The 13,006-nt window shown below is 31.8% G+C and overlaps 1 protein-coding gene across 1 annotated transcript in view; it reads right to left on the bottom strand.

The window, feature by feature from the left end:
* Positions 1–13,006, bottom strand: part of LOC139491817 (uncharacterized) — a 41,475-nt gene extending 28,469 nt beyond the window's left edge. Inside the window, exons 1-6 of the mRNA XM_071279688.1 lie at positions 12,925–13,006; positions 9,832–10,149; positions 7,624–7,932; positions 5,301–5,636; positions 2,697–3,002; positions 499–561 (exon numbers count right to left, since the gene is read on the bottom strand). Of these exons, the coding sequence (XP_071135789.1) occupies positions 499–561; positions 2,697–3,002; positions 5,301–5,636; positions 7,624–7,932; positions 9,832–10,149; positions 12,925–12,943 (1,351 nt within the window). The 5' untranslated portion in view covers positions 12,944–13,006. The remainder of the gene's footprint in view (positions 1–498; positions 562–2,696; positions 3,003–5,300; positions 5,637–7,623; positions 7,933–9,831; positions 10,150–12,924) is intronic.

The raw sequence follows: 13,006 nt of genomic DNA, 5'->3' as shown, positions 1-13,006 counted from the left end.
TTAACAGCACTGGGTCGGCACCACCGTTGGTGGGTAATAAATTTTTAACTCTATCATAAATTTAGGTTTCAATGCCCTCTTGTCTTTCAAATTTCTATTTAGAGCGTTTGAAGAAGGTAAATCAAAACAAGCGCGTCAAAAGAAGTCAATTTAAAAAATGTTCTAATTTAAGCCAAATTGTGACATATTATTTTTATATAAGCAGTTAAACTTAAATAAAGGCAACAGTAGTATACCGCTGTTCAAACTCATAAATTCATGGACAAAAAAAACAAAAAAATTAAAGCCACTCTTATATAATGACATGAAACGGATAAAAAGGGATGTTGAATCAAATGAACAATTAACATAAAAAAAACATTTAAAAGAGGGACGAAAGATACTAAAGGGACAGTCAAACTCATAAATCGAAAATAAACTGACAACGCGATGGGTAAAAATGAAAAAAAAACAGATTAAAATAGTGTAACAAGTGTACTAAATCTTTCAAAAACGTACTTGTATTCTCCGGGTAGAGATCCCCAGCGGTATCTGTGGCTGTAACCACTGTTCTGTTAATTACTACAAACAGAGACAATCCCATCATTTTACACATGCAAAGCACCTAAATCATGAAATACTATTTACTAATTAAAAGACTAAGAGTGTGCTCGTTTAAGCCTTATAAATGAAAAGCTTTAATTGTCAATACAGCATTACGTTAAACTATTTACGCGAATCAGTACTTATTGTCTTTGGGTTTTACATATTTGGCTTTGAGCGTTTCTGATGGTGGTAAATCAAAAATAATTGCAGCTTATTGTGTAGTGACACAAATTCGGTATGGAACTATGAATTATGTTATCTACATATGTTACACATGCAACTCTACAGAAAAATATTCAGCTATGTTCTAAATGAATTCCAATATCAAAGTTTTGTTTCGTTTTTGTATCTATTTGAAGCCGTGGCATAAGTTTAAGCACTGATGATGGTTTCTTCATACTAAGCAAAGACTCTTAAATTACAACATAAACCGTGAGAGGTTTAGCGCTATAAAACCAGGTTCAATCCATCATTTTCTACATTTAAAAATGCCTGTACCAAGTCAGGAATATGACGGTTGTTGTCAATTCGTTTGATGTGTATTTTTTTGTTACAATTGAAATCTTGCGTCAAAATTTGCCCTTGAGAAGGCTTTTAATCAAATTGATTTTCAATGTTTTGTTACACCACATTTAATATACTTCAAAATGACAACAGCTATGAATTTTACAGCTTTTGTCATATAATGTTAAACCGCATGTTAACCCAATGCTTGAATAACAGGTGCAACTACCAGAAATAAAAAAATCAATAGCTATGCAACCCATCTGTCCCCTGACTTAACAAATACTGGAAACACAATTTTCTATCAAGTTAACATATCTTTCATTTAAGTATGAACTTCGAATGATTGTCATTTGTGTACTTTCTTTCAAATTTTAGGCATCAATACTGATTTCCCGTGCATGTTTTTCAGGATTTCAGCTTAAATCCTAGATAGGACATACGAATAATGCCTAACACCATCTATGCAATTGACTATCTACATATGCGTTAGCCAGTTGCCTAGAACTATAGCTCCATACCTCAATTTGAATTAATGTCGCTAACATATATATCATAAATAATTTAGCTGATATGTAAAATTCCATCTTCATGCCTTGAATATGATGTACGGTGTTACGAAGCATGATAAAAACTTACGAGGAAGGGAACACCCGGCCACAGAAAGCTTGATTATTTTCGAGACTAGGTGGTCGAGTGGTCTAGCGCACCAGGAATAGTGCAAGGCGATTTGGTGCCTATCACTGGTGTTTAGAAGGATAAATTATGTCGTGGAGTCGTCACCGTTTCAGACGTACTTATAATGTAATTATTTCTGGGACTGCATTCTAAATGTAATTGTAAGATCCTCTACGATATATAATTCAGCTGATCTGTAATATTCCATCTTCATGCCTTATATTTCATGTGCTGTGTTAAGACGCGAGATAAAGCCTGACGAAAAAAAGGTAATACCCGGCCTCCGAAAGCTTGATTTTCATTCAGCTTAGGTAGTCGAGTGGTCTAACGTACCGGGCACAGTGCAAGTCGATATAGTGCCACGATATCTCAGTAGCATGAAAATCTAGATTTAAAGCAGGCCAATGGCAAACTGGCGTTTTCCAGTTATATTGGTTATATTTATTTTTATTTTCAATAAACCGTCATTGTCAATTTCTGAAAGCTAGTCAATATATAATAATGACTCAACTGTATCCGAAGTAATATAAGAATCGTTATGTTAAATAAATGTTATCCTCCAAATACTACTGACAAATTTTCCATTATGTTATACATGGTTTTAAGAATAACAAAGAAAAGCAAAAACGTCATTACTAATGGTAAAACCACCATTTCTGCATTTCTTATTTGTTTGAACCAAAACCAAGAAAGATTAAATACCTTCCCTTATATATATTTACTTATAGATAAGAATTAGCGTCAATCAATTAATGCGTCTAATTCTTATTTCAGCCTAAAAATCATAACATCCGTAATATTGATTCCTAAGAGTGTTGTATGTTGTTGAAGTTAGATAGTGGTTCTTTTTATATACATACATGTATATATATTGTATAAATGTTCATACATAGTAGTATCCATTTTGAATAAATGTGTGACATTCTTACCTTCTTCTGGTTTGTGCGGTAACAACAATGCTTTTGCAAGCTGTCGTCTTATTTTCTTGTGTGAATCATTGGTTTTCAAACAGTATATTAAACAATCAAAAGATCCCCTTTTGATGAATTTTATTTCTGAAATTGTTTGAAAAAAACCTAGCGCCATTTCCTTTTTAGAAGATCCGGCTTCACAAATAACTTCGTGGTCATCAATATCGATAATGTGACGTTCGAGAAAAGTATCAACATCTTTCGGATAGAATTCCTCCACAATATCTGCTTTAAAGAAGTCCAACTGAGCCTTTTTATCTGAAACTAAACACGTTTTCTTGCAAATTAAAAAATAATTTCTCAGTGCAAACATATGCAACCGAATTCTGAATTGTAAGCTATTCTATCGAAGCAAATAACTACATATAACATAAAATGCAAAACTTGTGAATATGGTAGTGGATAATGCTAGGCAGCAGAAATCTGGAGAATAGATATACGCATTTAAAATGCCATTAACAGCTTCATTTGATGAAGTAAGAATTGTGAAACTTTCTAGCGAAAACAAAACCCAATAACGTAAGGAATTATGTAAAATAATTCAGTTATTTATAAAAACTACACCAGATATTGACAGAGGCCTTTATCAACATATCGATCACAGTTTTCTGGTTACTGAAGGTGAACCTGTACATTGTAAACATAATAAGGTCAACAAGAAAATATCGTTTGAGCTGAAGTACTATCCTTAATGTGACAAATTATCACACCTCATCCTTAAAAATGTAGAGAAATCGAAAACATTCATAATTATGCAGGATCGTCTACGAGCCAACTGTGCTTGCTTGTTATAGGTCAAATAAAAAAAAAACACTTTCAAAACTTGATGGTGAAGGCTTATGTATTCTCGAAACTAGTCTCTTTGTCTGTTGGATCTTGTAAGGATGGTTGGTAAAATATGTCGGATTATAATACTGATTACCTAGACTTTAAGCTGTCACTTCACTGGTATGACAAACATAATTATTTGCAATGTTCAATGGAGGATTACTTATATATTTTCTATAGCGTAAATGTGTAATAAAGTACGTTAGCGAATCAAAACAGCTGTTATATAAAATATGAACGGTAAGCATAGTGAATATAAACCTGAGCCAGACCTTCCTTTTAGACAAATTTTAGATCCAAAGTCCACACTGAGACAAATTTCAATCGTTTAACTATTTACATCACTGTTCGCTCTAGGGAGAAAAGAGTCTCTCGGAAATGAATTTGACACACAATAAAATCAATAAAAAGGTGTAGTTCAAATCGATCAATGCTAACCACTGCAGCTTGGTATGATTGTTACATTTTTGAATGCAAATATACACAGTTCAGTTGCAAATATTAACTTTTAAATTGATTAGAATTATACAAATGTGGATTGGTTTTTAACTTGGATTGCGTTCAAGATATTTTAGTAAAATCATAATAGATGGATTATATTTTTACAATATCGAACTGATTAAGAGTATATTTATATATTCTTGTATCAACTTTTTTCTTTTTCATATTGGTTGGGTTTTGTTACCTATTCACAAGTACGATTATATATGATTAATATATTGTGTGCTGTATCGTTTTTTTTTATAGACACCCAATGTCCTTGAAAGAAAGATAGTTACGTAAAATATATAGCTATCAGACAAATTCTGAAATCACATCAAACTGATTACTCCACATCATTCAAGAATAGATTATCTACTATCGAATTTACATGAGAAGGACGATATACTTCTCTCTTCTGCTTATTGGATACCAAAATCTAATAAAACGAATTGAAATATTTGCAGTCGTCTCTTCGCAATACCCGACTTAGAATTATACTAATTGTTGTAGCTAACCTTCTCCGTCCATTAAAATACAGTCCAGATAGTGATCAGTTAATTTCAATCCCCTGAATAATAGTAGTGTATTTGAAGGAATAACACGGATTTCAATAAAATTTACATAGAAGATGATGAAATCAATATGAATTGCTATTCCGACATATTATTTAAAATATATTTATCCCTTATACAATTGGGGTGGAATGATCAAATAGAATAAGTGTGCAAGGAGTTTCTAATAAATGAAAATCCAGTATCTTATAAAAATCTTCAGAAATATACTTTTAGTGCGACCGCAGAACGCCATTGCAGGATAAACCCGGTAAACAAAAATAAAAAGGTTGAAAAGGTAAACAAACTTTCAGTGAAATGTTTAAGGAAGCTGGCTTGTCCTGTTTTATATTTTTTGTCAGATTTTCGGAATCCTCTGGTTTTATACATTTGAATGCCTTGAAAAAATTTGCCCAGTAACCCCCATTTTTCTTTTTGTAAATCTTTTACATGTATAAAGATAAGCAATCTGTAAAAGTCTTATAAAATTTTAATTACTTTTTAACAGATTTTTAGAACTTCAACTTGTCAATTATAAAGCTATGAAAAGCCAAGAGAGAGTATTTCCCGCCAAATTTTAACGGCATAAATCTCGAAAAGATAGGAGATATGCATGAGTTTGTTCAATACTTTCTTTAACATTATGTTTAATAAGATACTCGTTTCAGATGACTTCAATTCATTTACAGTTTATCCTCACCACTTTTCAAATCAATGCAAAGCGGTTCATCTGCTGATTTTTCCTGCAATTTATCTGCTATAAAACTGTTCTCTTTCTTTAAAATTGATATCAGTTCCGAAAACGTCTCCCGTCGGTCAATTCTCCTCACTATGTTTCGAAGTGTTGAATCAACTTGTTCTCGTCTTGGCTTAGCTCTGATAATTTCTTCTCTATCTTCATCAATCAATGCCTTATTGAGTAAGTCATCCATGATGTAAAAAGGATTGAAGTTTTCTTTCAAAAATGCCCAATGACAAATAATAGAATTTCGAAAGCCATCTCTCTTCATAATAAGCCGTTGCAAATCTTCATCTCCTGTTTTGATGGATTAAGTAATAAATTCATTATACTATATCAATCTGAAACAATAATTTGTAGATTGCATATAAGATAATATAAATAGAATGTGTGCGTAGGTAAACAACCTTTATTTTTATAAGCTGTTATGCATTTTCTCAAAATATTAGAGTGAAAACATGCAAATAAACTCATCACAGATACCAGGATTAAATTTTGTATTTACGCCAGACGCGCGTTTCGTCTACAAAAGACTCATCAGTGACGCTTGAATCCAAATAAGTTAAAAAGGCCAATTAAAGTACGAATTTGAAGAGCATTGAGGACCAAACTTCATAAAAGTTTGCCAAATACAGCTAAGGTAATATATTCCTGAGGTAGAAAAGCCTTTGTATTTTAAAAATTTTTGTAAACAGTTAATTTATAAATATGACCGTATCAATAATAATTCATGTCAACACATAAGTGCTGACTACTGGGCTGGTGATACCCTCGGGAAAAAAACTCAACCACCAGTGGCATCGACCCAGTGGTTCTATCAATGTGAATGACATTAGCAATTTAAGAAAATATAAAAATGTCGAAAATCCTCATTCTTAAAATTTGTTTATCACAATCCGGTATTGATGTTTTCCAGATGTACAAATTTACATCGACATATTTATTTAAATATTTAGCTTCATAAATGTATGTGTCATATTTTTTTACGCTTATAAGATGAATTGATTTCAGAAACTAAGTTATATTGGTAGTACAATGTCTGAACCATATCGTTTAAATAATCTGAGGATTGCACAATGTTGAGATATTTCGTTGTTTATCATCCATATGCCGATTTTGAGGATCAGAAAAAAATGTACAAAAAAAAACAATGATCGAATTCCCGGTGATGTTATGATGTCAATCACTTAAACGTATCAATGAACATTCATTAATAATATATCTCAAAAGACTAGGGGACTCGATGGCGAAGTGGTCCAACTACTGTTCCACTTTTCAGTTAAAATCACGTACAAGTTAGATGCAGTAGACTTCAACCTGAATTGACTAGACTTATAGTCTTAGATGCATAATTTTTTTAATTAGTTGATAGCGACTTTGAACTATCTGCCAGTAACTGCGAGTACTCTCAGATATGTACAAAGTGTCTTGTAGTTGTTGGGATGTAAAGGTACGAGGCTACGCCCACTCTGGTTTTGTTAGATGTTTGTCTATGTGTATCTATCTGATGAGTTAATATAAAAAAAAATGTGGTATTATTGCCAATGAGACACCTCTCCAGAAGAGACCAAAATGACACAGAAATTATCAACTATAGGTCACCGTAAGGCCTTCAACAATGATCAAAGCCCATACCGCATAGTCAGCTATAAAGCCTTTTTAAACTGATTTTTATAGTTTGTTAATATGTTGTACTGTTTCGCCACTGTCGCAGGTTCGGGAAGGGTTGGGATCCCGCGCAATTGTTTAACCCCGCACATTCTGTATATATGTTCCTGTACCAAGTCAGAAGCCTGTAATTCAGTGGCAATCGTTTGTTGTCGTGTTACATATTTGTTTTTCGTTAATTTTATGGTACATAAATTATTTCGTTAATTTTTCGGTACATATATTATTTCTTTAATTTTCTCGTTGAATTGATTTTACATTTGTCATTTCTGGGTCTTTTAAAGCTGACAATGAGGTATGGGTTTTGCTTATTTTTGAAATCGTACAGTGACCAATAATTTGTGTGTCATTTGTTCTCTTGTTCTCTCAGCTACCTCCATCAATAAAAAACTGATCGCCACAAAATAGTACAATTGTGTAAAAAGAGGCGTTTAACACCAATCAATCAATCATTCAATCTCAATAGACCACAAAATAACTCACATCTGTGCAATTAATTTCTGAAATAATTGAAGTGCAAAATGCGAATGAAATTAACAATTTAGAAAATATCATATTGCGGAACAAACACTTTTCATGTGCATCTTCGACTTTATCTATCTTTATATATAAATACCAATAAAGTTGAATCCATTTGGCATATCCTTCTCCATTTTGTGAGACAAACACGTTAGTATGGTGTTTGTTTCTGTTCGAAATATGTTAGTCAATCGTTTCGTGGATCCTTTTTCTACATTACTTGGCTCCATAATTCTATCAAGAAAGAAAGTTGCCATTTTTTGCCTGACATTTTCAATGTTTCGTAGCCATTCATGGTCTTCAAGCGAAAGAATGAACAATTCCAAAAATATGTCAATATAGTATTTAGGATACAGCTCTTTTTCTACTATTTCCCTGTTTGCTTGCAAATATTTCTCTACTTTTCCTGTTAATTAAACAAACAAATCAGACTCATTAGAAATATAGAATATACTACATTAATAGAGACAAAGGCAATGCATTACAGTCAGCAAACAAACGACACAATTACCCAAGAAGAAATAAATGTTATCTTCATACAAAGACTAGCTATAATGAGATGACCCAGTTTTGTAGTCCATTTTGTGAACGATATTTCTGTGTCTTTATTAGTTAGGTTGGACATGAAATTTCGTGTGTATCAATTTATTTTCATGGAAACAGATTTCAACGGGTTAAGGAAATTCTTTTTTTTTTGGTCGATATTATGTTAAGTTGATTTCACTAACACCGTCATGTTTGTTGCTTCAAAGGGTAGAGCGTGATATGATTGAAAACAATAATAGCATTTCTACTATTTATAGAAATGAAGAACAACATTAAATACAGCGATCATGTCGATGTTCTTTATAACCATTTGATTTGATGATGTTGCACAACTTCTTGTGTGTAGGCAATTTCAATCTATCAAAATCAATTACATCCGAATACAAAATGTATTTCGTCATTGCAAAATAAAATATTTTTAATGACATGGTAAATCTTGTAAATGCGACTATATAGATCAAGCACAATTATTTGTTTTAAATGCTTCTAGCCAAGCTTTAAATAAGGGACTATATCGGACGATGTCAAAGATCATTGTTATTCATTGACAGACATATATATATATATATATATTGGAATTTGGATCCTCAATGCTCTTCAACTTTGTACTTGTATGGCTTTATACATATTTTGATATGAGCGTCACTGATGAGTCTTATGTAGACGAAACGCGCGTCTTGCGTACTAAATTATAATCCTGGTACCTTTGATAACTATATATTTATATATTTCAATCTTTGGTTGATATTTTAAAAGAATCCATATCTGATTTACGACTGTAGAAAATTTAAAGTATCAAGAACTGATATTGTTTGGTAACAAAATAAAAGTCTAAAGACAATACCGGAGAACATATGCGGTTTTCATTCCCTTGTGCTCTTTGCCGATTTTGAACGGTTATTTTTTGTTCGCTTGTACCATGAATGTCCTAAAATACGTATCCAAGGACCTAAAAGATACTTCGATTATGTTTTGTACAACAACTGAACTTGTAAATTTATTTTCCTTTAAATTTTACACTTCATAATTGTTACGGATATGTGATTTACCTTGGTTGAAATTAGATATAAAAAAAAATAAAGAATACGCGTCTAATAACATGAAATGGTCATCATTAGATATTCAAAAAGACAAATAAATTAGGCGTCAATTTGTGTTAGTATAACTAGCTCTAATAAATAGTTTTTTTTTTGTTTGTGTTTTTTTTTATCCCAGAACCGGAAATATAATTAACATGTTTAAGATTTAAATTTTAGCAGAGTAAAATTCGAAACAAATTGATTACTTCCCGATATTTCATTACAGAAAATGCCTCTGAAAATATTTCGAATATCATCAAGATAAAAAATTGCAAACTATCTATTTGTTTACAAATTAAGTAGAACTTCTACCAAAATAATATATCTTTTTCTTACGTAAGAGTCGTAAAAACACAATATGTTTGCTTGACTTGATCAGTAATATACACTATAATATGCTTTTCTTTGCCCATGTAATTTTGCCCGTTGTTGTAACAACAAAAAGCAATGTTTTATAATAGTTTTAATATCAAATAACATTTATTGTTTGCATTACTATCGGTTGTGTACACTTTGATCATATTAATAAGCTGCTGATTTTGTAAACGTTAGTTACAATGTAGTATCGAATGAGATTATGTTGTCGTTATAATTTTATGAAATCTGCATTTACAATATTTATGACTCTACTTTTTGTCTTTTAATCAGAGTGGAGAAAAAAAACCATAAACAAATCTTACCATCGACTGAAATATGGTCAAAACCTGGTGTTTTCAATTTGATGTAGCGGTTATATTTAGTCACAATATCTTCGAATATCTTCAACTCGTCAGATGTTTGGATTTCATTTGTAACATTGGTCAGAATTGAATCCATTTTAGATCGTCGTGAATCTTTATTAATCCTTTCCCATAAATCTTGTTCCACCAACTCATCGGAAATTAAGGCATCTATGACTTCGTTTGGCTCGAGCTTTTCTTTCAATAGCCTCCAGTTGAAAATTACCTTTCTTTTGAAACAAGACATATCTTGCCTTTCTTCGTCTATATCTCGCCTACCTGGTAATGACAGTACAGTAAGTCTAGTAATAAAATCCTATATGGGAGATTTCTAAACAATTTATGATATCGTTGTTATGTTTTATATTGAATCATACATGTAAAAATATAATAACAACACAAAAAAACAGATGCTCCGCAGGGCGTAGCTTTATACGACCGCAGAGGTTGAACCCTGAACGGTTGGGGCAAGTATGGACACAACATTCAAGCTGGATTCAGCTCTAAATTTGGATTGTGATTAAATAGTTGACGCAGCATATGTTACTGACACAGAATGAATGTGTTCTAATGAACTTAAAATTTTTGTTTTCTCTTAGAGCAATTCACTATGCTGTTGAATATTAATCCTCTCAAAAAAATGTTTGAAGAAATTTTCTTTTTTATTTATGAAATTTCAAATGAGAAAAATTGAACCCAATTTTTTTAATCACATCCCCCTTTCCCTTATTCCAAAACTAATCTCAATTAAAATTTCTAATGGAGTTTGCAACAATAACTACTCATTTAAATACATCATAAAATATTAAGATGTAAAAAAACTGCTTGTTATCACTGAATGGTAAAGATTATTTTAATTTATCAGTTGGTAGTAAAAAGTGAATATACATTGTATATTGTATATAACAAAGATTTAAGTTGATTCTGGACAAAGAAAGATAACTCCAATTAAAAAAAAATCTTGCTATTGCACAATATTTTGCAATTAGATATTTCTTGCTTACTATTCTGGACAAAGAAAGATAACTCTAATTAAAAAAAAAAATTGCTATTTCACAATATTGTGCAATTAGATATTTCTTGCCATTGCGCAATACTGTGCAATTGAAAAGACTTGCTATTGCACAATACTTAATATAATAATTTTAGATCCTGATTTGGACCAACTTGAAAACTGTGCCCATAATAAAAAATCTAAGTACATTTTTGGATTCAGCATATAAAAGAACCCCAAGATTTCAATTTTTGTTAAAATCAGACTAAGTTTAATTTTGGACCCTTTGGACTTTAGTGTAGACCAATTTGAAAACAGGACCAAAAATGAAGAATCTACATACACAGTTAGATTTGGTATATCAAAGAACCCCATTTATTCAATTTTTGATGAAATCAAACAAAGTTTAATTTTGGACCCCGATTTGGACCAACTTGAAAACTGGGCCAATAATCAAGAATCTAAGTACATTTTTAGATTCAGCATATCAAAGAACCCAACTGATTCATTTTTTGTCAAAATCAAACTAAGTTTAATTTTGGACCCTTTGGACCTTAATGTAGACCAATTTGAAAACGGGACCAAAAGTTAAGAATCTACATACACAGTCATGACAGTTAGATTCGGCATATCAAAGAACCCCAATTATTCAATTTTGATGAAATCAAACAAAGTTTAATTTTGGACCCTTTGGGCCCCTTATTCTGTTGGGACCAAAACTCCCAAAATCAATACCAACCTTCCTTTTATGGTCATAAACCTTGTGTTTAAATTTCATAGATTTCTATTTACTTATACTAACGTTATGGTGCGAAAACCAAGAAAAATGCTTATTTGGGTCCCTTTTGGCCCCTAATTCCTAAACTGTTGGGACCTAAACTCCCAAAATCAATACCAACTTTCCTTTTGTAGTCATTAACATTGTGTTTAAATTTCATTGATTTCTATTTACTTAAACTAAAGTTATTGTGTGAAAACCAAGAATAATGCTTATTTGGGCCCTTTTTTGGCCCCTAATTCCTAAACTGTTGAAACCAAAACTCCCAAAATCAATTCCAACCGTTCTTTTGTGGTCATAAACCTTGTGTCAAAATTTCATAGATTTCTATAAACTTAAACTAAAGTTATAGTGCGAAAACCAAGAAAATGCTTATTTGGGCCCTTTTTGGCCCCTAATTCCTAAAATGTTGGGACCAAAACTCCCAAAATCAATACCAACCTTCCTTTTGTGGTCATAAACCTTGTGTTAAAATTTCATAGATTTCCATTCACTTTTACTAAAGTTAGAGTGCGAAAACTAAAAGTATTCTGACGACGACGACGACGACGACGACGACGACGACGACGACGACGCCAACGTGATAGCAATATACGACGAAATTTTTTTCAAATTTTGCGGTCGTATAAAAAGGAATTCCGAGGAAAATTCTAAACAGAAAGTCCCAAAGCAAATTGCAAAATCAAATGATAAACACATCAAACGAATGGATAACAACTGTCATATTCCTGACTTGGACAGGCATTTTCTTCTGTGCAAAATGGTGAATTGAACCTAGTTTTATAGATAGTTAAACCACTCACTGGTATGACAGTCGCATAAAATTTCAATAAATTGAAAACTTTGTGTAATAAAACAAAAAAGACGTAAAAGTTAAGGATGTAAAACATAGGGGTACAGCAGTCAACATTGTCTTATAATCTCAATCACGTTAACAACAAACAAATATGACAACAAATAAACACTATAAGGCATACATGTATAGACGAAGAATATTCGCAAGAAAGATATACAAGAATACAAAATATACCATTATAGCAAAATTAAATGTAAACCTCTAATAACAAAAATACCGAAGCCCGAGGAAACTTTAAATCGGAAAGGTTCTAATAAAATGGCATCATATAGAGCACAAACACATTTAGCACATGAATAATAACAGTCATATTCCTGACTTGGTACAGATATTTTCTATGTAAACAAAGTTCGATTCAACGTTGTTTTAGGAAAAGAGTCGTAAGATATTGACTGCACCACCTTATACAAAAATACTATGACTTACCAATTCTGTTTTCTTGCATTGTTATATGTTAACTATGCCAGATTTTGTCCGATCGCTTCTATTCTGTTGTCACCATAGAACT

Source organism: Mytilus edulis, chromosome 10, assembly GCF_963676685.1.
Source record: "Mytilus edulis chromosome 10, xbMytEdul2.2, whole genome shotgun sequence".
NCBI classification, from domain to species: domain Eukaryota; kingdom Metazoa; phylum Mollusca; class Bivalvia; order Mytilida; family Mytilidae; genus Mytilus; species Mytilus edulis.
This window is presented reverse-complemented; position numbering and strand designations above follow the sequence as displayed.